Source organism: Leucopleurus acutus (assembly GCF_964270905.1).
Source record: "Leucopleurus acutus genome assembly, chromosome: 2".
NCBI lineage: Eukaryota > Metazoa > Chordata > Mammalia > Artiodactyla > Delphinidae > Leucopleurus > Leucopleurus acutus.
In genome coordinates this window covers 88,085,629-88,110,040 of record NC_139143.1, presented here as the reverse complement: position 1 = coordinate 88,110,040, position 24,412 = coordinate 88,085,629, and the positions used below count along the sequence as shown (strand labels likewise).

The 24,412-nt window shown below is 52.4% G+C and overlaps 1 protein-coding gene across 1 annotated transcript in view; it reads left to right on the top strand.

Moving 5' to 3' along the window:
- Nucleotides 1–24,412, top strand: part of PHGDH (phosphoglycerate dehydrogenase) — a gene marked incomplete at both ends in the record, with an annotated part of 30,587 nt that overhangs the window by 5,550 nt on the left and 625 nt on the right. Inside the window, 10 exons of the mRNA XM_082864456.1 lie at nt 792–943; nt 3,648–3,713; nt 6,522–6,576; nt 6,665–6,763; nt 15,601–15,733; nt 16,284–16,432; nt 17,998–18,150; nt 21,686–21,818; nt 23,057–23,187; nt 23,788–24,025. Coding sequence (XP_082720582.1) covers nt 792–943; nt 3,648–3,713; nt 6,522–6,576; nt 6,665–6,763; nt 15,601–15,733; nt 16,284–16,432; nt 17,998–18,150; nt 21,686–21,818; nt 23,057–23,187; nt 23,788–24,025 — 1,309 coding nt within the window. The remainder of the gene's footprint in view (nt 1–791; nt 944–3,647; nt 3,714–6,521; nt 6,577–6,664; nt 6,764–15,600; nt 15,734–16,283; nt 16,433–17,997; nt 18,151–21,685; nt 21,819–23,056; nt 23,188–23,787; nt 24,026–24,412) is intronic.

Below are 24,412 nucleotides of genomic sequence, written 5' to 3'. Positions count from 1 at the left end.
TTGCTGCTTGTGCAGTGACCCTTGCTGCTTGCCTACCAACCTGGGACAGCCAGCTTGGGACAGAGTGTGTATTTGCTCACCTGCTCCATTTCCTGGGGATTCTCATCGGGTGTTTGGCAACAGTATCCTTATTCTGCAGAAGATACCACTGGATTCTGGATGAGCCTAAGGAAGATTGTCCTGGGGTCTGGCTTAGCCCAAGTATAATGGCTTTGATGAATCCAGAAAGTCTGATTTTTCACATAGGTATAGTCTTAGCCTTATATTGCCTGGTTTTCCAAGTAACTATGGACAAGTTTAATTATTTTCTGCCCTTCCCCTTACTTCGGTTTCTGTTTTAGGAAATGTTTTTCTTCTAACAATTTGTCTTTTATTCACTTCATGTATTCATCTATTGAGTGCCTTCTGTGTACCAGGCATAGGGGCTTTTACAAAGTAGAATCCAATCCCACCTCTTCCCATCAGTAGCTCCGTGTCCAGTGGAGGAAGTGATGTCCATTGAGCGGGGCCAGATATCATGCCAGGCGTTGTACCTTCCTGTCTCATCTCTTCCTCACACACTTAAGGAGGGCGAAGCTCAGAGTCATAGCTTGTCAGGGCTGGAGCTTGGATGTGAACCCAGGCATGAGTGATAGCGGGGGCTTTCCGATGTGTGTGCATAAACGTGCCTTCCTTTCCCTGAATGTATCCAAAGCCAGCCAGCCTGCAGGAACTCCCACTTTGGACAGAAGGGCTTTACGAGGTCTCAAAGACCAAATCTGTGGATCCAGGTGTTTCTTCTTCTGCCTCAGGACTGCGAAGGCCTTATTGTCCGCTCGGCCACCAAGGTGACCTCTGATGTCATCAACGCGACCAAGAAGCTGCAGGTGGTGGGCCGGGCTGGCACGGGCGTGGACAATGTGGATCTGGAGGCTGCAACAAGGAAGGGCATCCTGGTCATGAAGTAAGTCGTGGAAGTGGTGGGGTGGTGGTCCAGGAGGCCGCCCGCTCCAGGCCAAGTCCGAAGAGGGGCGCAGCACTCACCGCTTAGCGGTTCCCGGGTTTTTGACACAGAGGCTCTCTTTGTAATCTCAAAATGCTTCACAGACCTGCCCCCTAGATGCTCGCACGCCTGCAGCCTGGTTGGGGAATCAGAAGAATGCTGGTGGATTTGTCTCAGTCCCTGCTTCAGCCCTGCCCTTCCCCCTCGGCTGTTTCATCTGGAGCCAGGTTCTGTCGGCTCTGCTTGACTATGGTCTCCCTTGTGCAGCTGCGTAACCTTTGCTAGCAGACGGACTCTCCCATTCTCTCTTCCTCACTTCCCTGCACCCTTCGGGGGCCGGGAACCCAGTTTCTCTTTACTCCAGGGCCAAGAGGGAAGGGGTCCCCTTTAGAGCTGTTTTTGCAGAAACCCAGGGCAAAGGTCATGGCAGCATGCCAGCGCTAGGCAACACTCATTTCTGGCTCGGGTCTGGCATGTAAGTGGTGTGGCAAGGTTAACCCCTTCCACTTCTCTGTCCTCGAGCCTTTCCTCTTCCCTCGGGAGCCTCAGTGTTCTCAAGACTTTCCCCTCCCTTCCCTCCACTTCCCTCCATAGGGTAGGGGTTAACCAACCCAATCGTCTGCCTGAGGTCAATATCCAACAGACGAAATGTTAACCAATAACCCATCCTCCCATCTTGCGCTGGACCCAGAGGCACCAGCCCCCTGGTCCCCGCACCTCTTCCTGTATCCCATGTAGCCTGGTCATTCGCTGGGCGAGTCGGGAAGCCAGGTGTTCTTATGGAAAAACAGGCTCTGAGAATCCTTTTTTTATTTTTAATTTTTATTTATTTCCTTTTGAAAAGTTCTGGATTTTCAAGGGAAAGAAACTGTTTTTTGGTCTACTTTATTTTTTTATTATTTTTTATACAGCAGGTTCTTAATAGTCATCAATTTTATACACATCAGTGTATACATGTCTGAGAATCCTTTTATCTTGATTTTTAACTTTTTAAAAATAGGATCTCTTGACTTTTCACCTTATAACCTTCATTTCCAGAGAAGAAAAGAGGGAAAGGAGGGTGAACACGTGTGTTAATAAATTATTTCAAGAGCAACAAGAAAAAGCCTTTGAGAAAAGAAAAATAGTTTCACGGGTATTATCTCTATTTTCCTTTCTGTAAGATGGGTAGAGTCAACATTACCCTATGATTTAACTTGTGAAGATGATTTCTCAGTGTAAAACTTGTTGAGAAATAGGAAGAAAAGTCAAACAGGACGAGATAAAAATATTAGCTTTGTTACTAAAAAAAAGACAGGTTGGGCAAATTGATAAAGGTCTGTGAGCAAGGGGCTGACCGCTGTATCTGTCACGGGTACAGCCTCAATAAGACTCATGGCATGAAACTAACACAACAGTGTAAAATCAACTCTACTCCAATAAAAAATTTTAAAAACAAGATTGATGGCATGGAACAGCAGGGATCTGTGCTTTCTGTAGGCAGGTAGATCCTAAAGTAAGGGGAGAGAGAGAAGGGCTGAGCCACGCGTATCTCTCCCAATCTATTGAGATACTTCTCTGCCCCGGGAGAAATGCGTTTGGGTAGAGAGATGAGTGTGTTTCTCGAATGGAGGTCCCTCCGCAGGAAAACATAAAGCCAGGGCAAAGGGGTTTTCTTCCAGACCTGGGGTTAGGGCAGGAGTACATCACAGGACCCAGGGCAGTGGCGTGGTGTTAGGGGGTTTTCACTAAGGACAGGTACGTTCAAAATGTTGGCGAGAATGTGGAGAAAAGGGAACCCTCGTACACTGTTGGTGGAAATGTAAATTGGTGCAGCCACTGTGGAGAACAGTTGGAGAGTCCTCAAAAAACTAAAGAAAGGACTACCACATGACCCAGCAATTTCACTCCTGGGTATATATCCAAAAAAACCAAAAATGCTAATTCTAAAAGATAGGTGCACGCCAACGTTCATAGCAGCATTATGTACAATTGCCAAGATATGGAAGCAACCTGAGTATCCATCGACAGATGAATGGATAAAGAAGATGTTATATATATATATATATATATATATATATATATATATATAGAATAGAATACTACTCAGGCATGAAAAGAATGAAATTTTGCCATTTGGATGGTTTTGGAAGGCATTATGCTAAGTGAAATAAGTCAGACATAGAAAGACAAATACTGTATGTTATCACTTACATATGGAATTTAAAAAATACAGCAAACTAGTGAATGTAACAAAAAAGAAACAGATTCACAGATATAGAGAACAATCTAGTGGCTACCAGCGGGGAGAGGGAAGGGGGGAGGGGCAACGTAGGGGTAGAGGGTTAAGAGGTACAAACTATTAGGTATAAATAAGCTGTAAGGATATACTGTACAATGCAGGGAATATGGCCAATATTTTATGATAACTATAAATGGAGTGTAACCTTTAAAAATTGTGAATCACTATATTGTACACTTGTAACTTATATAGTATTATACATCAACTATACTTCAATTTTTAAAAAAGTAAAAAAAAAAACCCCATAAAACTAAACAAACAAAAAGAAGAGGAAAGCTTATGGAGCGGGAGAGAGAGCACAGCGTGCACTAGTCTTTCCACTGGGACAGGAGTGGGAATCCTGGGTCTGGCTGACCAATGTCTCCCATCTTTTTCCATCTTTAGCACCCCCAGTGGGAACAGCCTCAGCGCTGCGGAGCTCACCTGTGGGATGATCATGTGCCTGGCCAGGTAAGTCCCTGACTTCTGAGCAGAGTCACTGTCTGTGGTCTGTCAATTATTATGACTCCCTAAGCAAACTGACCCCGAGAAACTTAGAAACACTTCAGCTTGGTGACATGCAGGCTGCTAAGAACCTTCAAGGCCGTCAGTCCTCAACTGAACATTCGTTACACTGGTTCTGGCACACCCAGGTCAGGTGGCTTCTCAGGTTGTTTGCAAACACACAGGATGTGCATGAATCTTACTGTGTTGGGTGGTAAAATGACTGTATGAACACTGCTGTTGAACAGGCAGTGGGTCAGTGGGAAGGGCAAGGAGCCAGTGGGAGGGCGCGAAGATGCTCTGGGTCCCTTTGCAGATCCGCGGATCCTTAAACCAAGGAACCCAGGCAGCCAGGACCCCTCACGTCACTACTCAGGCCTGAAACCTTCTGGGGCTGAGAAATGATTCCTTTCCCTTCTCAAGACCTGTTCTCCTCCCTGCTGGGAGAGGATCTGGGGGAGTTCACCTTTGTTCTAACTCTTCCCCAAGATTTCTACCTGAGATCTTAGGTATTCACTGATATTCACTGGTCAGTGAAGAGGAGAGGAGGTTGGAGAAAGGGAAGAACAGGGAGAATTGCACAGCAGGAGGGACCCAGCCCGGAAGGGGTCCCTAAGCTGGCTGCCTGGATCTCCTGGAACATCTGCAGAAGTGTTGAGGCCTGATGCCCTGGTGTCACTTGTGCTATTAAATTCAGTGGTGGTTTCTTTTTGGTTTCTTGGGGGGGTGAGGGAGCGATCCCAGTGCAGCTTTCTAATTCTCTCACTTTTTTTCTGGAGGTGGTGTTTCCCTTGCGAGTCAGGAATAATCTTGCTCCTATTCCAAGACCAGCTTTACTTAAAGGAGTAGGCAAAGTGGTATGACTTAGGGGAAGCGCCCTGTCGCCAGCCACTCATCATGACCTCACTCATCATCAAAACCGAGAAAGAAGCACCCTATGAGAAGGAGTCACCAGTCTCTCATAACCCCTGTGTGCTGGTTTAATCAGACCACTTTCCAGGCAGGGCAGCGGTAGAGGGGGTGGGAAGTGTGCACGGTAAAGTTGAGAGCATTGGGCAATGTGGGTGGAGAGCAGGGCTGAATGGGCCTCACGGTGGGGGACTTTGAACAGATTTTGCCTGTTCCTGAGGTGCTGGAGAAGAACAAGGGCACGGAAAGAAAGAGTGGAGAATACAACAAATGTAGATTTCACCATTGTGCCTGCTTTTTTTTCTCTTGTAAGTCAGGCCGGCCTCCGTATAATTCTTGGGAGGTCCCTTGCCCATGTCATGGTCCTCCCCAGACTGGCCTGGTGAGGATCCCGAAATGTTGAAACCTGGGGAGGCACCACGGCCAGCTGGGTGGAGTGCCCAGAGGGAGGGTATGAGGGTTTCCTGTGCTCCGCGGTGCTGCACGCACATCGCTGAGATGGCATCTTGCAGTCAGGTGGGCAGAGGTCGGGAGGCCAGAGCCGGGGGCTCTGTCTCACTTGGTCAGAGGCATCTCATCTGGCTGGCTTTGCTGAGGGGGGAGCACTTCCTCAAGGCAAGTCATTGTCCTAAATGACATTCCTGAAATGAGGCCCCATGGGCCAGAGCAGTGAGATGGAGCTTCTTCCATGAACTTGTTATGTAAGCTTTGCTGAGTTTACCCATGAGTTCTTGGGACTCTGATCGTAGAACAGATTCCCATCAACCTCACCCTCAGATGGAAGTCTGTGTCCTGGTAACGTGTAGACAGGAAAGAATGCTTTTTATAAGAAGTCAGTGAAGTGGAAATACAGGAAGGGTTATCTTGGAATCTCTTCTCTCTCACACATGCAGACGTGCACACACCTCTGAATTTTGTGGCCAGCGGGAACGCCTGCATTTAAATACTTAGGAGGCTAACTGGTGGGGATGTCTTCCTTGGCTTTGAATTGATTGTGCTACTTCTAGTTGAGTGATGCTGGGCAAGGTATTTAACCCCCAGGGGCCACACTCCACCCCCATGCAGTTGTGAGCATTAAATGAGCTGATGTTTAAACATTGTTCCTTGTCTCTTCCTTTCTAGCTTCTGGAGAAGCCTGGAGGGCCATGTCCCACATGACACATCTTGCCCTCTGACCTCTCACATTGCCCTAACTTCCTTTGTCTTCTCCAGAAAACACATAGAGACTCAGACCTCCATGTTGACCAATAGGAGGAGATAAGCTGTGGAGAGAGTGTGTGTGCATGTGTGTGTGTGTGTGTGTGTGTGTGGTGGGACAGGAGGTTGTGTGGTTGTTGGAAGTGTCTGGACTACACCACCCGCCCACCCCAGTCTAGCCTAACTCTCAAGGGAGAATAAGTATTCAGCTGTCCCTTGATACAGTGGAAGATGTTGTAGGTTATGGCTCTGGATGGAATAGGAAAATGGAAATTCTTGAATTTCTGGAACATTTGGTGTTATCAAAATCCACCAATACCCCCATTTCATTATCCCTACAAACCCTGGAGGATTAGCTGTTGCTTTTTACATGCCCAGAGTCACTCAGGCTGATACTCCAGCCACTGAGATGGACTCAGAACCTCCTCCCAGACACCTAGCTGGAGACAAATCCCAGGGCTCCAAGTCAGGTCTCGCCAAGGGTTTCCCCCTGCTACCCTCCCTTGACCATCCTCGGTGTTTCTGAACCTAAGCCCCCCAGACCCAGCTTGAGCTTGGTTCCCTGGGGGGATGCACGGCAGAAATAGTGGCTGTGCAGCCCTCACATTGCGCCTCCTTCCTGGGCTGGCAGGGTCTGGGTGGGCCCGCTGACTTTGTCTGTCCTTGCAGACAGATTCCCCAGGCGACGGCCTCCATGAAGGATGGCAAATGGGAACGGAAGAAGGTGAGCAGCCGGCTTTGCCTCACCCCACCTGGCTGGGTGCCCGAGGTCCACTCTGGGTGCTGACTTCCACTTCTTCACCTGTTTGCAGTTCATGGGAACAGAGCTGAATGGAAAGATCCTAGGAATTCTTGGCCTGGGCAGAATTGGGAGAGAGGTGGCCACCCGGATGCAATCCTTTGGGATGAAGGTAAGAGGTCACCAGACCACTTTGATGTGGGGCTTCCCATAGCAATTTTGGAGGAGGCAGGTTTGCTTGAGAGAAGCTAAAGGCTTTGCCCTAGGAGGGCCTGACCCCCACTTTAGAGCTCCTGAGTGAATGGGTGGCAAAGCCAGGGAGGGAGGGAACATTGGCCTGCTGATCTAGACCCTTGAATTCAACATCTGGGAATGCTTGGTGGAGGTCCTTCAGCTCTGGGCTGAGTAATCGCCTTGAGTCCCCATGGAGCTGAGAGGGGTCTTGTATCCTGCCCTTCCTTTCCTCCCCTTCTGCGAGGTCCTCCCTGTTTTGCTGCTTCTGTCTTCTGTGATAATTCAGAAAACAGGAGCAAATTTATAACCTTAAAACAGAGCAATTGTCCATCCGTCTTCTAGCTCCCCTCCATAGTCCAGAAGAGATTGAAAGGTGCTTGCCTATAGGCTGTGAAATGATCGTGGAGCCCACGGTGGCCAGGAGACCTCACACATCTCTCAGAAATCATCCCTGACCCCCGCCGCCCACCAGGGCTCTCTCTTATCCTATGCTGGGAGCTCAGTAGTTCTTCTGGTTGACCAAGGGTTGTCATCAGTAGCAGTGCCACCCCCAGCCCCCGGGGCCAATCCAGGAGACCTTGCCGAGGCGGGAGGCCATCCGGCCAAGAGAGGAAGCCCACGGGACTGCCCAGGTGGGCCAGAGAGGTGTAGCAGCTGGGTCGGCTGGTGGCCGTCTCCATGTTTCCTGTGACTGTTGAGGGAGGGATTGTGGGTTCAAACTGCAGCCAGGAAAGCTTTAGTTAAACATTAAGGAAAATGGTTTTGAAAATCAGATCATTTCAGTTCTAGAAAAATTTACATAGAGCTGCTATGGAATTGTCCCTTTTTCCCTCGCTCTTTCCTTTCTGTATGTCCCTCCCACCTTCATTGCGTGAGAAGAGACTTTATAGATTAACCCTTAATTTTATGTCGACCTTTGGAGTTTGTAAGTTTTTGCTAAGGGCTCGCAGTAAATGGACGATGGACAAGAACCAGGCGGGCAACCCATTGTACCACAATCCACATCTTCTCTCCCCTGCCTCTACTTCCCACCCTATTAAGTGAAGTCAGCCAGACATCGTTTCTAAGCCTCCGCACTGGGAAGGACGGGGACATTTTTCTGGCTCCCTGTGAGAGGTGGGTGTGGCCCAGCAGGATCCATTGATCGTGGAAACAAACCAAAGCCACGTCCTTTGTGCAGGGGTGGTGAGGTGCCGTAGCCACAGGGAGCACTTTCCCCTTTTTCCTCATTGGTGAGGGATCAAGGTAAAGGTTCAGCTCATGAAAAATTCTGGTCATCTAAAAGCAGGGGTCAGGGTGAAGTAAAACTCAGGGCACAGGTAACCAAACAGGTGAGCGTTTCATCGATGACACAGTGACTTTGGGATGGTTGCCAGGCCCAGCAGCCGTTCTGTCACGTGCACTCAGCACAGCAGGCTCTTCTAGCTCAGGAACACTCATTGTCAAGGACTTGAGACTTTGGCAGTGACTTAAGTCAGACAAGAAGTCCCACCTCATGTCTTGAATAATTGAAGTGATGGATAAGATAAGCTTGTCTGTTCCTTTGGCACCACTCAGCTACTTAACCGCTGCCAGGGCTGCTTCCTGGAGGCACAGAGGGACGTAGGACCTTGAGCATCAACAGCGGAAGTGACTGACAGGGCCCAGCTCAGAGATGCCTAGAGCCTGCTTCTGAGTGTTGATCTGTGTCTCTGGCATAACACTCACCACATGCCCACACGTTTTATTCCCAGCATGGTTTTGAGGATGTGGGTGCCTTTTTGTGTGTGTTGCAGCCTGTAGCTGCTTCGTTGGGGGGTTTCTTCTGTCCAGATGTCTCTGGAGGGTTACTCTAGACCGTCGTGCTTCTGGGACATGCTCTTTGAAAACCCGGAACACACCTTGGGATATCCCCCCAACCCCAGCCCCTCAAGAGCAGCCTGGCTCTTGTCCTTTCCCACTGGCCCAAGTGATGTCTCTTCGTGCTCAGCTGCTCACTTTGACCCAGCTCCTTAACATGTTTCCAGGTCCCAACACATTCTTAATCTCGTCTCAGGGCAGCAGATCACTGACCTGCATCATCTGAACCTCGGTTCATGTTCAAGCAGTTGTGGAGAGCAAGATTTTCCAAAGGGCAAGGAAGGGAGATTCTTGAGCAAATTGTAAAAGAGATGACTTAGCATCCAAACAGGACGCTGTCTGATTAGCGTTTGCGAAACACAAGTTGTTTCAACCTAGTCTTGGTCTCTCTTTGGAAATCAGTATTAAACTGGTAATATCATGGGACTCCCTAGATGTCATATATCTTGACTATTTAAAATTATATTGTATTCATGTAATAAGTCAGTGCATTCTCACAAAAACTGAAATATAGATAGAGGTCCCCTAAATGACCACACCAGTCAGAGTTTCCTCACAGGTAACGCCGGTTTGATCTGTGTCATCTCAGATTTTTTCCATGCATTTATATGGAATGCATACAGTTCTATGCCTATAGAGGAATTCTATTTCTAGAGAGAATGGAATATTGTGCATGTCGTTAATATAAAAACGTATGTCTTGGAATAAATAGATTTACCATATTTTAAAACTGTTGCATGGAATTCCTTTGTAGGGATAAATTGATTTTGTTTGGCTATTCCCTCAGTGATGGACGTTTAGATTGTTTGCAGATGTGGACTTTAGCAAGCGTTGGTGAGGTCTTTCATGATACTCTCGGGGTGAAGATGGAGACCGTGAGCGTGGTGCTAAGGGTTTAGTAACTGGTTGAAAGAAGGATCCGACTCAGTCTGTAGGGAGATTGTACAGGATGGTGCAGGGCTCTGCCTTGTCCACCATTCTCATCAACAGCCTGGATGATGTGTCATTTGTGGATGACAGGAAGCAAGGAGAAAAGTAGTTAATACTTAAAAGTGCAGAATCAGGTCCTAAAAGACATTCGAAGTCTAGAATAGTTGGGCACTCTAATAGGAACTTTGTTTGGGATACATCAGTGCCCTACATATGGGCCTCCAGAGCAACTAGACTTGGGTGTAGAGGTGAGTATAAAAGGCTTTTTCTAGGGGAGGAGGCCTTTGTTTGACAACAGGGCAGTGTGGTTAACAGTGAGTGATATGATTGATAGAAAAGTTTATGTGACTTTCGGCAGCATTAAAAGAAGTATGACATTCAGAGCAAGGGAGGTGACATTCTTCATGCTGTGTACTGATCAGCTCCTGGGTGAGTATTTGAGCAGTCAAAGACCCCAAGTTCTGGGAGACTGTGAAAGCTTTGGAGACAGAGGGTGGTGGTGAGGGAGCTCATGTCTGTGTTTCCTAAGAGAGGGCTGAAGGCACTGGGGTCACTGAACCCATCAAGACTTGGGAGTCACGGTGGAGGCCTTCAAATAGCTAAAAAGAAGTCCTATAGAAGAGTCACGCTCTCTAAGAAGTAGATCCAGGGAGGATCGCTAGGTGTAAGCTGGAGGGGCAGAGCTACAGAGTGGCCCCCAATGGAATGAATGGTCTCAGGAGAGAGTGAGTCCCGCATCTCTGCAGATATACCTGCAAGACCGGATAACCACTTGGCCAGCATGTGAAGAGGGCGTGTGAACATAGACGCAGACGCCCTGTGAGCCCTGATGTCTGTGAACATCCATCATCCCAATGGGCTACCACTTTCTTTAAACTGTGAAATGGTCCTGGCAGTGAGTTTACTGTGTGGTCCTAGGCAATGGTGTCCAATTATTAAGGACTGGGTTTGCTACAGTAACTTGGGAGAACAACCTAATTAAAGACATAGAGTGGACCAGTAGTCGCAGGGGACACTGAGTAGTTCTGGCTGGGCTGGCTCGGGCGAAACAGCAAAGCTTGTAGCGGTTATCTTTATCATCCTCTGTGCTCCTGGCACCTGGGGTCTCATCGTGTTCCTGATCTGTCACCGGGCTGTTTATCACTAATTAGGCTGCTAATGGACAACTATTATCTGACCCTCTCTAAGGTATCAGGATTTAAACTATCCGAAACGACTCTTCGGATAGTTTCATTTTGTTACAAGGAAAATGTTTTGGTGAAAAGTGTGTGCAAAAAAAAAAAGTGTAACAGATGAAATCATGGTTTTCCCCGTTTTTCCAACATGCCCGGGGAAAATGTCCTCCCTAAGCAAACCGGCCTGTGAAAGCAGGGAACCGTTCATGGCTTTCTCTTGTGTGACTGAACAGGCATCAAAACAGGTGGACAGTTTTCATTTTCACCAATACTAAAAAGTGTAGCTGATGCAGGACCTCTGTCTACCATTCTTGCTCCAAGTGACAACAGTACCTGCCCTTCTAGGGTCATGGAACTCCTCTAGACTGGGGAAGTCTCAGCTCCTACATTATAAACCCCAGTATTACTGAGCCTCCTTGGCCTCATTTTGAGTTTATACTTCAACATAATACTTTCAGATATATGGTGGTTGGGTGAAAACTATTTCCCTGGTAAAACTGTTACTTTTATAAATGTGTAGAATAAAAGCTATTAAATAGTTTTAAAAAAAAAAGGGCTCCCCTTCGTATCACAGGAGCTGTAAGGAGAGACCTTCTTGGGCTCAGATACTGGGGGTGGACCACCCCTTTCCCTTCCTTTCTTTGTGACTGTCTGGTCACTTAAGGAAGGGGGAGCTTAGCCAGGTGGGGATCGGTGGGCGAAGAGCCCACTTATGCCAGCACAGGCCTAGGAGGAGCCTCGGTTTCCACCTTAGAGCAGCTGCTGTCTTTGCTTTGAGCCACAGGTGCAGATGTGGGTTTCAGGATAATTCTGGCAGCCTGCAGCCCGCTGGTGTTCTGAATCATTTGGGTCTTACACTCTGTAATGTTCTTTCTGCTTGAAACTTTCTCTCAATAGTGTTGCTGGATAACAGGTTATAACTCTGGAGGCTCAATGCATTCAAGCTGGCCTGTCCCCTAGAGTGGGTCCACAGGCCCCAGCCAACCAGGGGCTGAGCCTTGCACTTTCTTTTCAGGGTTTTCTGTGAGGAGCAGACCAGCATCTCTTAACAGTTTCTTTGCGCCCAGGGTTGTGATGCGTCTGACGTTAGCCCAGAGGGATGGACGTTGAACCCGAGGCACCAGTTGTCCCCGATTCTTTCAGGTCCTGCTAATATTGACTGAGATCTGCTGTGTTAGATACTGTGCTTACAATGACCCTCTGGGGTCAATATTATTAACCCAGTTTTACAGATAAGGAAACTGAGGCCCAGGGAGCTTATGTGATATGCTCAAGATAATAGGACGAGTAAGGGGTGGAGTCCAGCTCAGACTCTGGGCCTCCTGAGTTCCAGTCTCGTGCTTTTTGCCCCGCTCCACCACCGCCGTCTTTATTCCTGACCCCTGCTCGTTAATCAGTCCCTGCCCCGTGTCCCTGTGCTCAGCCATTCGCAGGACAGGCAGCTGCCGCCTCAGTCTGGAACCTGGAATTCCTACTGTCCTAGAGCAGTGATGTTCAAATATTTTCAGATATAGAATAAGGACCTGGGGTATGGGCCCAGAAAGAGAGCAGGTGGTGGGGCTCTGGGCCTTCACCTCTGCACCTTTGAATCGATCTGGCTTTATACGGAGTTTCTGTGTAAGGTTTCATCGTGGTGGGGGAGAGCACCAACGCTAAGCCCGATGATTGGCTCTGGGGTAGAGAGGGGGCATGACCGTTAGGCTCCCCTGTTGGAGTCCCTTTACCTTGAAGGCCTTCTTGCCCTCCTCCGTCCACGGTCAGCCAGGGGACCGGAAGCAGCGTGCTCAGCCTCCCAAGGCTGCCTTCTAGGACGGCAGCTAGGACGTCACCCTGGAGCTCCGCTTGAAAACCTAGGGTTCCTCTGCCGCCCCAACATCAGGAGTCCTGGGACGGGGTGAGTTGGGGCATCCCTTTGCGCAGCTCCCCAAGGCTCCTCTCTAGGAATCATAGATGTGTGTAACCGCGAGTGTCCTGATTTCCGCACATGGGGACATCTGACCTAGCTAGGATACATTAGGACCCAACTCAGGATTGGTCTCCCGGGCCTGCTATCACCCTTTTTATCTCTGGCAACGTGGTCCCCTGATATAAGAACCCCAGCCCTTAGTTGAGCTCAGCTCCTGTCCGCCCTGGGTATTTTGAGTGAAAAATGAGAACAGGGTAGAATTCTTCCCTGCGGTTGTCTGCAGATGAACGAGGTACTGTTTCTCTGTGAAAGAAAGCTGAGTCGGGGCCTGCTGACCGCTGCGGCAGACGCTTATCCCTCCTCTTCCCCCCACCCCACGCCGTCCACTTCCCTTTAGACCCAGGCAGCTGCAGCGGGGGCACTGGGCCAGGCTTGGCCTGCAAGACCCTTCCTCCCGGCAGCCCCGTGCTGCTTCTTGGCTCCTAGGAGCCCAGAGCCAATAGAGTTGTGTGAACCCCCTCCATCGGGCTTGGCTGTGTGACCTCCGTTGGTGTCCCTACCCTCTTCCCACTCCACGTGAGGAAAAGTACATCTGGCTTAGAAATGAACGGGGCCGTTGTTCCAACCAGCCTCAGAGCCCACGGACAAAGACTTGTGAGGACAAGGGCAGGATCCTCTCCCCTCCCCTGGGCGTTTCATTCTCCCCAAGAGAAACGAGGAGGTTACATCTGGGGGAATGGCCACGTGGGGCTCAGGCGGTCCCGAGCTCACGATCCGGTGGGGCGTCTGGGAGGCAGCCTCTTTCTCCTAAACCTCTGCCGGAGGTCGGAGTGGGACCCACCCGGCGTTTGTTGTCCCACAAGGCTGATGATGAAAAACGTGATCCCAAAGTGACACCTTGTTCATAACCGTTTTCAGTTTCTTCTCTAGGAGTGCTGACTTGATATAGCGATCTTCTGTACCATTATTTTCTAAAATAACTTGTATATTTCCCTAACTTCAAAAGAAATTCATGATCAGTGGGGGAAAGTTAAACGAGCGTAGGAAAGCATAAAAGAGAAAAATTAATCCTACCACCTGGAGATGACCACTGTTGAAGTTCTTTCTTTGTTTTTGTTTAATCCTGGGCCAACTCTGAACATTTTCTCAGGGCTAAGGGAGCTTTCTTTTCATGGAATGTTGAATTGTTGGAAGTCAGAGCAGGGGTGACTTTGAAATCATCCACCTGCTTCTTTACGTAGAGTTGAGGACCCAGGTCTGGAGGCACTGACTTGCACCCTGACACACAGTCGACAGTGACTGAGGCAGGACTCAGGTCCAGCTCCTGCTTCACTGGTTCAGAGGCCGTATCCTGGGTCCTGCCAGCCTGCCCAGCTCAGTTGGCTGTCCGGCCTTCTTGAGGACATCCATGCCTTTGAGACATGGACCAAGCCCGTGGAGAGAGCCCTGGGAAGGCTTCCTGGGCAGACCAGGCAGAAAGTGGGTAGGTCTTTGCTGTTGCAAGAGGTGGATGCTTCTCACCTGGTGGCACATGCATCCCTGCTGCTTGTGCTGCCTTGGAGACCTTTAAAGCATTGTCCCTGCTGAGAGGGGTGTGGCTGACACCCAAGATTCCTTCTGATGTGGGAGAGATGTTTCCATCTCATTCTACTCCTGTTTTCTCAGGTGGGGCTGTGGGCTGCTCACTCCACCCCTGATTACAGGGTAGGCATTAGGAGTGCAGGCCCTGAAGTCAGAATACTTGTGTCCCAGCTCTAACACTTGCTACTCTTAGGACCTTGGCTAAATCATTTAACCTCCACCTTAGTTTCCTCATATGTGAAACAGGGAAATAATAGTACCTAAGGAGGTTTGAGACACATAGTGAATGCTAGAGATGTTTGCCATTATCCGCTATGAGTCTGTGTCCTTTCTTCCTTCTCCTGCGCTTTGTCTTCTCCACCTTTCCCTCTTCCCATCAATATGTGACGACCTTTAGCTGATTTCATAGGGTTGATGAAGTTTACACCCCCCGAGTTTCTTGTCTGTCCCCATCTCCCAGGCGTCAAACTTCCCTCCTTCTCCGCAGCCTCAGGGCGGTCCCTCTGCTTTGGGGGCCCACCCCCTCCCCAGCCAGCCCAGACCAGGCTTCTTTCTGGGTCCTCCCCACCCACGGTGCCTTTATGTCTCACTTTCCCTCTCTTGATGTCCTTCCCCATCCCAGTCAAACCTGCCTTGTTGAAAGGATTTGTCGTTAGTCATTTATACCTCTCTGCGCGATTAGTCACCAAGTTATGCCTTCCAAAACGAGATGCACTTTAAGTCTTGTTAAAAGAAACTTCAAGAGAGGGAACCATACTCTCCTCGCTGGTGTCAGCACTGGTGTTTCACCGTCTTCCCCAGTGGCGAGTCCCGTCTCCTTGGTAACCCGCTCAGCACCACCACTGTCCTCCTCCCTCATCTCTTCCTCGCTCTGTTGAAGTGGGCGGTACACCTGCCTCTGTCTCCTGGCCTGTGGGGCCTCCGGCTGCGGCCAGCTTCTCCCCCATTTCCCTCGTGCCCTCCGACCGCGTCACCGCTTCCCGCAGGATCGTCCCGCCTCACGTGGGCTCCCCACTTTCCAAGGGCGTCTGAGCTCCACTGGTCCAACCGCGCACCGGTTGTTCCTGCACCCGTTCGTGGTTCAGCGCTTGGAGGTGGGCGAACCTGCATTTGAACTCTGGCGCCGCCCCCTCCAGTGTGTAAGCTCCACTTCGTTCAGCTCTAATGAAGGAAGAAGAATAGTGCCAACCCAGTTGTATTGTCATGAGAGGTAGACAGGTGTTGGGGAAGGCTTAACTGTGGTGCGGGGCATAGGGTCAGTGCTCCATAAATGGCTGCTGTGACTAATAATACCAGTGCTAATAATGAACAGTGACACTTACTCTCCCTCTTTGACTTCCCCAGACCATAGGGTATGACCCCATCATTTCGCCAGAAGTCTCCGCCTCCTTCGGTGTGCAGCAGGTGCCCTTGGAGGAGATCTGGCCTCTCTGTGACTTTATCACTGTGCACACACCTCTCCTGCCTTCCACCACAGGTAGGTGTGCCCCTACCTTGTGGGTTGGCCACAGAAGCCACAGACCAGATAAGGGTGGGCCCTCAGTCTGGCCTTTCCGCCTATGCTGGGGACCAGCTGTGGCGGTGGCCCATTCAGATCCTGTGAGCATGGAGCACGGTGAGGTTTTGTTACATGGCCTTGCATCAGACCGAGGAGGGGTGAGTTAGGTAGAAATGCACAGGGTCTGGGTGGGCTGGGTCAACATGTAGGACCAGTGACCCCATGAGTACTTCCTGGGACCACTGCCGGCAGCACTAATGTCTCGGGGATATTTGGGATGTTTCTAAACTGAGTCTGGTCCAAATCCATGACAAGGACTCCTGCCCCAGAGCATCTGAGAAGGGAGCAGTGAGACCAGAAAGACCGTGGTCCCCCAGAAAGGAGGTGTGTGGGGAAGAGCTGGTGGGAGGGAGAGAGGGCCTTTGGAGCCGGTGCGGTGGCCATGGAGCCGGTGCGGTTGCCAGTGCAGTGGGGAGAGCACGGGGATCCCCACACCAGTGCCGAAGGAAAGCTCCTCCCTCCGTTCCAGGCCTGCTAAACGACAGCACCTTTGCCCAGTGCAAGAAGGGGGTGCGTGTGGTGAACTGTGCTCGCGGAGGGATTGTGGACGAAGGCGCCCTGCTCCGGGCCCTGCAGTCGGGTCAGTGTGCTGGAGCCGCGCTGGACGTTTTCACAGAGGTGAGTCCCTGCTCAGTGCTGGTGGAGAGGGGAGACCAGAGCAGAGGGACCTGGGCTGCAAGCCCAGCTGTGCAAAGACCTTGAGCTTCCTGTCTCTAGTGGGAGAAATTGTGTCGCCAAAAGTAACACATCTGTGGTTTGAGGAGCCCAGTGCACAGCCTGGTACAGAGGCAGCCGAGCTGTCTTCTGCAAAACTCAGAGTTTATATAGGATGCATTCCTGGGCTTGGGCTCCTGGACGGCCACCCTGTTGATAAGTTCAGAGGAAGACAGAGCAGCAGATCAGTTCTGAGGCGGAGGATTTGGGGCAGGCAGAGAGGGGTTTAAGGTATTGATACAGATCTCTGGTGAAATGAATCCCACTGCCAAGAAGACATTCCACCCAGTGTACGTTGGCTTTCCTTTCCCTTCCTCTCTTCCCGCAGAGGGAAGAAGCCGAAGATACTGGTTAGACGTGTTCCCCTGGTCCCAGAGGCTGCTGTCCCTAGGTCTCTGTGCAGGAGCAGAGATATAGCATCTGCTCACCCACTGCCCCCATCCTGCCCTCACACCCGATAGCATTTCCACTCGAATCCTGTCCACCTCTCTTAAAAATCCCACCTCAGCGTCGGAGGTCGAGGAAAAAGCACGGGCTTTGGATTAGGCAGCGGGGGTTTGCTGGTTACCAGCTTTGTGGCCTTGGCAAGGCCCTGGCCCTCTGAGCCCCCGTAGCACTCAGTGTCTGTTCCCTGCCCAGGGCACAGCATGCGCTGGGTTTGTGGTCCTGGCCATCTCTCTCAGCTACATCGTCAGCTCCTTGAAGGCAAGGGTGTGCCTGGCCCTTGTTTATGTCGCCGTCTCCCTAACACGGCACCTCCCCCCGCTCTCTTTGGCCTCCCCATGACACTTCCTACTCTGCGGCCGGCACTCACAGACCTATGTGGCCAAATCCCGTGGGAGCCGATAGAGTCCTGGGGAGAATGCAGAAGAGAGGAGGCCTAAGTAACAGGTCCAAGGCCCCTGTATTGTGCCCGGTGAGCAGAAGGGGTGGCAGGGGCACTGGAGGGTGGGGTAGGGGTGGCCAGGTGGGCCGCCTGTCCTGGTGAGAGCCAGGATGCAACACCCGTGTGGAATGCCCTCAAAGAGCCTACCTCTGTGCTAAGAGCTGACAGTAAGTGCTGAGGGGTGGACTGGACTTGGGGCAGGGGCTAGAGGGGAAAAACCAATATCAGCTATACCAGCTACCACTGGTTGAGAACCTCCTTTATTACTGCCTAATCTCCATAATAGTGTTAGGAGGTAGGTAGTAGTAACCCATTTTATAGATAGGGAAACTGAGGCTCAGAGAGATGGAGATTTTGCCCAAAAGCACATAGGTAGTAAGTGGTGGAGCTGAGATTGGAATCCGGTCTACAGCTCTGTCTACTCTGCTGTGATGGAACATTCATGAGGAAGACGGTTATTATTGAGTCCAGTGACCACCCAGACAAAACGGAAGTAGGAGGCAGCATCACCCCTGCCCTCTGCCCCTCCAACTCCCTGGGGCCGTCTGAAGCAGCCCACCCAGAGGTGTCTCTTTCTGGGCAGGAGCCACCCCGGGACCGGGCCTTGGTGGACCACGAGAACGTCATCAGCTGCCCCCACCTGGGCGCCAGTACCAAGGAGGCCCAGAGCCGCTGTGGGGAGGAAATTGCCATCCAGTTCGTGGACATGGTGAAGGGGAAATCTCTGGCGGGAGTAGTAAGTATGCCATGTGGGGCTGGGCCCGGAGGTCAGAGGGAGGAGTTGCAGAAGGGCGTGTTGTCGCTGGGACCAGATTCAGCCCTGGGAGCCGAAGATAAGGGACTGTACTTGAGCCAGCGCGCTGGGTGGGGTGGCAGGAGCTGCCCCTGCTTAGCCTTGAGAGCTGAGGCCCGGCAGCAAGGAGCCAGCTCAGCTTGTTTATATTGTAGGCTCACTGCTGAGATTGTGTTTTTTCCCAGTGCCCTGCCTCTGGAGAAAGGCTCCTTTGTTCTCCACAGTCCTTGGGAGTGAAGGAGTGTGGCTGGCATGATGGCGGAATGCCCGAGGTAGGGGCAGGTGGGGGACGGCCTGTGGAGAAAGCCCTGAGAGGGCGTTCTCACCTGGTGACCCCGAGCGCTCGCCTTTCATCCCATCTCTCTTAGGACCCTGAGCAGGGTTGCCCTGCCCAGAAGCCTGCACCCATCTTCCCCATAGGAACCCTCCAAGCCAGCTGGCCCCCTTTCTTTCCCCCAAATCATGGATTCTTGACTGTGTTCACAGTGGGCCCTTCCTGGTACGTGTTCCTCTTCCGAGCTGAACCTGACTTATACTTCAAGTCCTGTCTCATTCACTCAGTCTTCAGATGGTCCCTAAGCTCCAGTGGGTACCAGATACTGTCAGAGCCCTTTGGGGATATGGAGGTGAAGAAGGAAGGCATAGCTGTCCATCAAGGGGCTTGCGCACTACCTGCCCCTTCACGAAGACTTGCTTGGCCTTTCTAGCTCCATCCCAACCCTTTTGCAGTGAGCCACATTCTCTCCTATTATTGACGTTTCATGAGTTTATATCTTAGTTCTTAATTAAATTCTAAGTTCTCAGAGGACAAACAACAAAAAAGAAAACACCACCAAAACCAAAAGGATGTAAGCTTCTCTGCAGTTCATGTGGCTCTGCCTGGAGCATTTAACCAATAATGAATGAGAGTTGGGGCGCGGCTGGGGGGTAGTCCCTGACCCTCCTGGCTGACCCTCAACACAGGCATTTTCGCTTCTGAGGACAGAACTGCGGCAGGAGAGACGCAGGATGCTTTGTTCAACCCTGGCAGCCCTGGTTTAAGAGCCCAGGCCACTGTGGCCTCTACACCCTGAGAAAGTGAAGGCGCCTACTGCTGTCCCGTAGGAGGGCTCCTCGGGGGCGGCCATCGCAGGTGTGACGGGCAGGCTGGGACAGCCTGGCAGTGGCCACAGCTCCGTGGTCAACAAGTCTCATACCCATCCACGTTGCACCCTCTCTCTGAGCTGTGTCTGTGGGCTTCTTAAGACAGGGCACGCTTTCTCACTCCCTTTGCATGCCGTGGGCTTCTGAGCAGTTCATTCCTCCCCCGTGAGGCTGGTGGGGACCCAGGCGAGGTTTGGGCCACCGTGGCTATTGCCACCCAGTCTGGGCTGGGCTTTTCTTTTTTCTGTCCACTCACAAGGCAGGGTACAGCCCTCAGCGGTGCAGCTCTTATGAGTTATTCAGGGAGTGGTGGCATTCCAGGCCTTTTCATGACGGGGACTCAACACCAGCTCCGTCAAATGGGCCCACAAAATGTCCCCTTCTTACTTAAGAGGTCACATCTCCTAGTCAAATTGTTAAACTTAGGCAAATTGAACTCTCCAGCCACAACGGCTGGTGGGGTAGAGTAGGCATTTGTAAGAAAGACATATTTGTCACATGGGAAACTCCTCTGTCCCTCATTCTTTGCCGGGTCCTCTCCAGTTCTGCTCTAACGTGAGGCACAGACTAGCATTAGGGTCAGGTTGGTGCCCCAGTGCATTGGCTCTTCCTGGAGCCTCCCACTCATCTTCTAGAGAAGACAGACGCTCCTTTTACTCAGCAGACCTGGGGGAAGCACTGCCCTGGCCTGTGCAGGCACCTGACCAAGCGTGACGCCTGCCTTTGGGGCTTCTCAGTTGAGCACTTTCCTGCTGCCTGCTGCAGGCCTTCACACCCCAGCTGTGGCCTGGCCCTTCAGTTCTCCCCCTGCAGCTCTGGGACTCACTGCCCTTTCTGTGCCCTTCGGAGAGGATCAAAGGGGACCCGGCCGCAGGGAGCGATCACACCAGGATGCCCCCTACACAGAAGGGTCTGCTGGGAGTCCCGCCTCCTTGGTTGTTTCTGCCATCACAAGTCTCTCTTCTTTAATTCTCTGCCAGTTGTGTCTTTATGAAAACAGGAATAGAAGCGTCCGTGTTTTCTTTTCATTGCATCTTAGAGCTGCCTGATTTGCATCCAACCCGGGTTTCTTTTTTTTTTTTTTGGCGGTACGCGGGCCTCTCACTGCTGTGGCCTCTCCCGTTGTGGAGCACAGGCTCCAGACGCGCAGGCTCAGCGGCCATGGCCCATGGACCCAGCCTCTCCACGGCACGCGGGATCCTCCCGGACCGGGGCACGAACCCGTGTCCCCTGCATCGGCAGGCGGACTCTCAACCACTGCGCCACCAGGGAAGCCCCCAACCCGGGTTTCTAATTGAATCCTTCTTAGATGGTTCTCTTTACAAGTTGCCTCAGCATAAGTGGCCAGATACTTAACTCAGAGCCACAAGATGGAATAGACATTTTGACACAGAACAAGCTGGTTTTCGTTATCAAGCCCCTGCTGGGGGTCCAGCCAGCCAGACCGTAGACTTACAACGTCAGAAGATTACGTGGCTTCTGCCTTCTTCAACTGCCTAGCAGGCCTGTGGTGGACTTCACAGGAGTCAACTTTTAAAGAGTGATAGGATCATCAGAAGTGTGTGAATCCAGGGAGTTCCCTGGTGGTCTAGTGTTTAGGATTCTGCGCTTTCACTGCCATGGCCTGGGTTCAATCCCTGGTTGGGGAACTGAGATTCTACAAGCTGCGCAGCGTGACCAAAAAAAAAAAAAAAAGGTATATAAATCCAGCCTTACAAATTGTGATTTTTTTTTTTTTTTGCGGTACGCGGGCCTCTCACTGTTGTGACCTCTCCCGCTGCAGAGCACAGGCTCCGGACGTGCAGGCTCAGCGGCCATGGCTCACGGGCCCAGCCGCTCCGCGGCATGTGGGATCTTCCCGGACCGGGGCACGAACCCGTGTCCCCTGCGTTGGCAGGTGGATCCTTAACCACTGCGCCACCAGGGAAGCCCTCCCCATACGTTTTATGTCAAAGACCCATCTTCCTTCTCCAGCACGGGAGAAACAAGTCTCCGGTGGAGTGGGTTGGGGGCGCTGGCGCATGTTCAGAGAAGAGGAAGATGTCCTTTTCCCCACCTTCCCACTCCCTTCTGGCAGTTTGGAGTGGTCTTAGCCTTTTGTGCCCTCTTCTGGCTCTATAGCTCTCCTCAGCTGTGGGAACACGTTGTTGTCACCTCGTTGGTGGCTAGTGGAGGTTATCACCCCCCAGGCACCCAAAGCAAGGGTGGCCCCATGCCACCTGCTCTCCATGTGGAGCTGAGTCTCAGCAGTAAGACCTTGCTTGGGGGCCGAGTTGGGCAGGTGTGCCCTGTCCCATCCCTTCCTGACCTCTGCCCTGCTCCCCTCTCCCTGCAGGTAAACGCCCAGGCCCTCACCAGTGCCTTCTCTCCACACACCAAGCCTTGGATTGGTCTGGCAGAAGCTCTTGGGGCACTGATGCAAGCCTGGGCTGGGTCCCCCAAAGGGACCATTCAGGTGGTAACACAGGGTAAGCTGGGAACTCTGCAGAGGGAGAGGGAAGAGGGGCGTGGACTCGGCACCCCACCAGGCGTGTCTGCTGCAGGCACAGACCAGTGAGGGACGCAGAGGTGACCCCGCTCTCGTGACTCCGCGTTTCATGTTTGGTCTGAGTATGGCTTGCTTGCTACTGACGAGGATGAGTACAAAAAGTTATTGGGAGATATACTTAATTTTCGTAAATCACGTTTATGCAGTCTTTTTAAGACATGCATGTTTGGGGTGCAAGAGGGACCTCCGTAAGATTTGGAATTTCACGTGCGGGGCAGTAGGATTGGTGGAGGGAGTCCGGGTGAAGCAACAGAACATTTTGTTCTGGTTTTGACCCTGTTGCTTACCTGCTGTGGGACTTTTCCTTCTCTGAGCTGTGAGTTCTTCCCCTGTGAAGTGAAAGCCGGGGCGGGGGTGTCAGACGAGGCAGGCGGCGAGGACATTTTGTGCTCTGACATCCTCAGGTGGGCCCTCGGGTAGCCTGATGCCCGCAGGGGCGTTTGCTCCGCCAGGGAGTGGGGACGGGAGCAGTCCCCGCTGTCTGCCCCTCTGCAGGCTCTGGCCGCCTGTGCAGTGGGTCCAGCCCTGTGCAGGCGTGGTTGAGAGACCAGGGAGGGCCCCGGTCCCCTGACCCCTGCAGGGGCTTGTCCTCCCCGTTGACCATTGGGCATCCCCTCCCTTGGGGAGAGACTGGAGCGGAGGCAGGTAGAACCTGAGCATTGCCGGTACCAGGCAGGGGCAGAGCCAGGGGCCTCGCTGGCTGGGGTGCCGAGGCCTCAAGGAGACAAGACAGGGAAGTGGGCCCAGCTGCTTTAGTCGCCCCTTCCTGCTTCCATTTCCTGAGGCTGGCAAGGGCCTGAGTGCCGGGTAGGGATGAGGGTAGGATAATTTTCTAGTGTCCCTTTGGGGACGCACAGGCAGGCCAGGGCGGACAGGCCAGGGGCAGGTGTGCGGGGCAGCAGAGTTAGGCCGGGTTCTGGAGAAGAGCTTCTTAAACTGGTGTAGAGCATCCCCGGTGTCCTGGCCTGGACCCCCCGTGTGTCCCCCACCCCGGCCACCTCTCTGCCTGCAGAGGAAAGCAGAACCGCCTGGCAGGCTGGAGTTGGGCCCCCAGGTCAGTGAGGAGCCGTGACCCAGAGGTCGGGGCCAGTGATGTGCTGCCCACCCCCTTGTTGTTCTACACACAGTGGCCTTACGGTAGCTTCTCTGGGTCCCCAGGATTGTCCCTGAAGAACTCTGGGAACTGCCTGACCCCCGCCGTCATCGTTGGCCTCCTGAAGGATGCTTCCCGTCAGGTGGAGGTGAACCTGGTGAATGCCAAGCTGCTGGTGAAAGAGTCCGGCCTCGATGTGCGCACCCCTCCCCTCTCCTCCCCTCCCCTCCATCCCCTCCATCCCGGGTCAGCACTGCTTTTCTCGCCTGCGTTCAGAGCACCTTGCAGCTCTGCTCCCCAAGCGGGAGCCCTGGGCGCCAGTCCTGCAGGTGACAGTGTCTGCCTGTGAGAAGTAGCTGTGATCTCTTCACTTGCAGAGTGCAGATACCACCGGCCCCGAGCATCGCTACGAGTGAACTAATACTCGTGAAAGTGCTTTGTGTATAAGTGCTCTGTGAGTGGGAGGGGCAGCAGTAGCCCCACTTCACAGCTGAGGAAATCGAGGAGCCCGGCTGGGAGCTGGGAGATAGCCGGGCGTGCTCGGCCCCTGATTCTCCAACCAGTGCCCCTTTACCACGGCACCCGGGTTCCTGGTTAGTCTGCAGACTCCGGGAGCTCGCCGCACATCCTCTTAGCCTCTGCCGCCCCTCGTGGCTTCCCCATCTGCCCTCTCCTCCCCCGCCCCCGCCCTGAATTGCTGGGCGTGGCGTGGCCGCAGCACTGAAGCCCTATAAATTGGCGATTAGGCCTAGGGAGGGGGTGGGCGTCACTGTGCCTTTTTGCCTTCTCTCTGCAGGTAACCACTTCCCACAACCCTGCTGCACCAGGGGAGCAGGGCTGCGGGAAATGCCTCCTGACCGTGGCCCTGGCAGGTGCCCCCTACCAGGCCGTGGGCTGGGTCCAGGGCACCACGCCTGTGCTGCAGGCACTCAACGGAGCTGTCTTCAGACCAGAGGTGCCTCTCCACCGGGGCCTGCCGCTGCTCATGTTCAGGACTCACCCCTCCAACCCTGCGATGCTGCCGACCATGATTGGTGAGGAGGGGCCTGTAGGGCCGGCCGGTGCCCTTGAGGCAGCGGTGGGTGTGTGTTGAGGGCTCTGTCCTGGGACTGGGCTCCGTGGACTTTTGCCTCCTTCAGCCCCTCTCCATGCCTGCCGGCATCACTGGATCTGCAGCAGGTTCCAGGACATTTGGGGAGCCGGTATGGAGTTCTGAGGTTAAGTGCCTTATCTAAGGTCGTCGAGCGGTGCGTCAGGGGTAGGGCCCCAGAACCCCTGTTGATAGGCAGGTGCTCACCACAGCAAGGACACAGTTGAGAACTGCCTGTAGAGCTGTATCCCAGGAGCTCAGAATTAAGTTGCAGGTTTCCTTCTGACCGCAGGCCCGGTGGTGGCCAGCCTGATCCAACAAAGCATGTCAG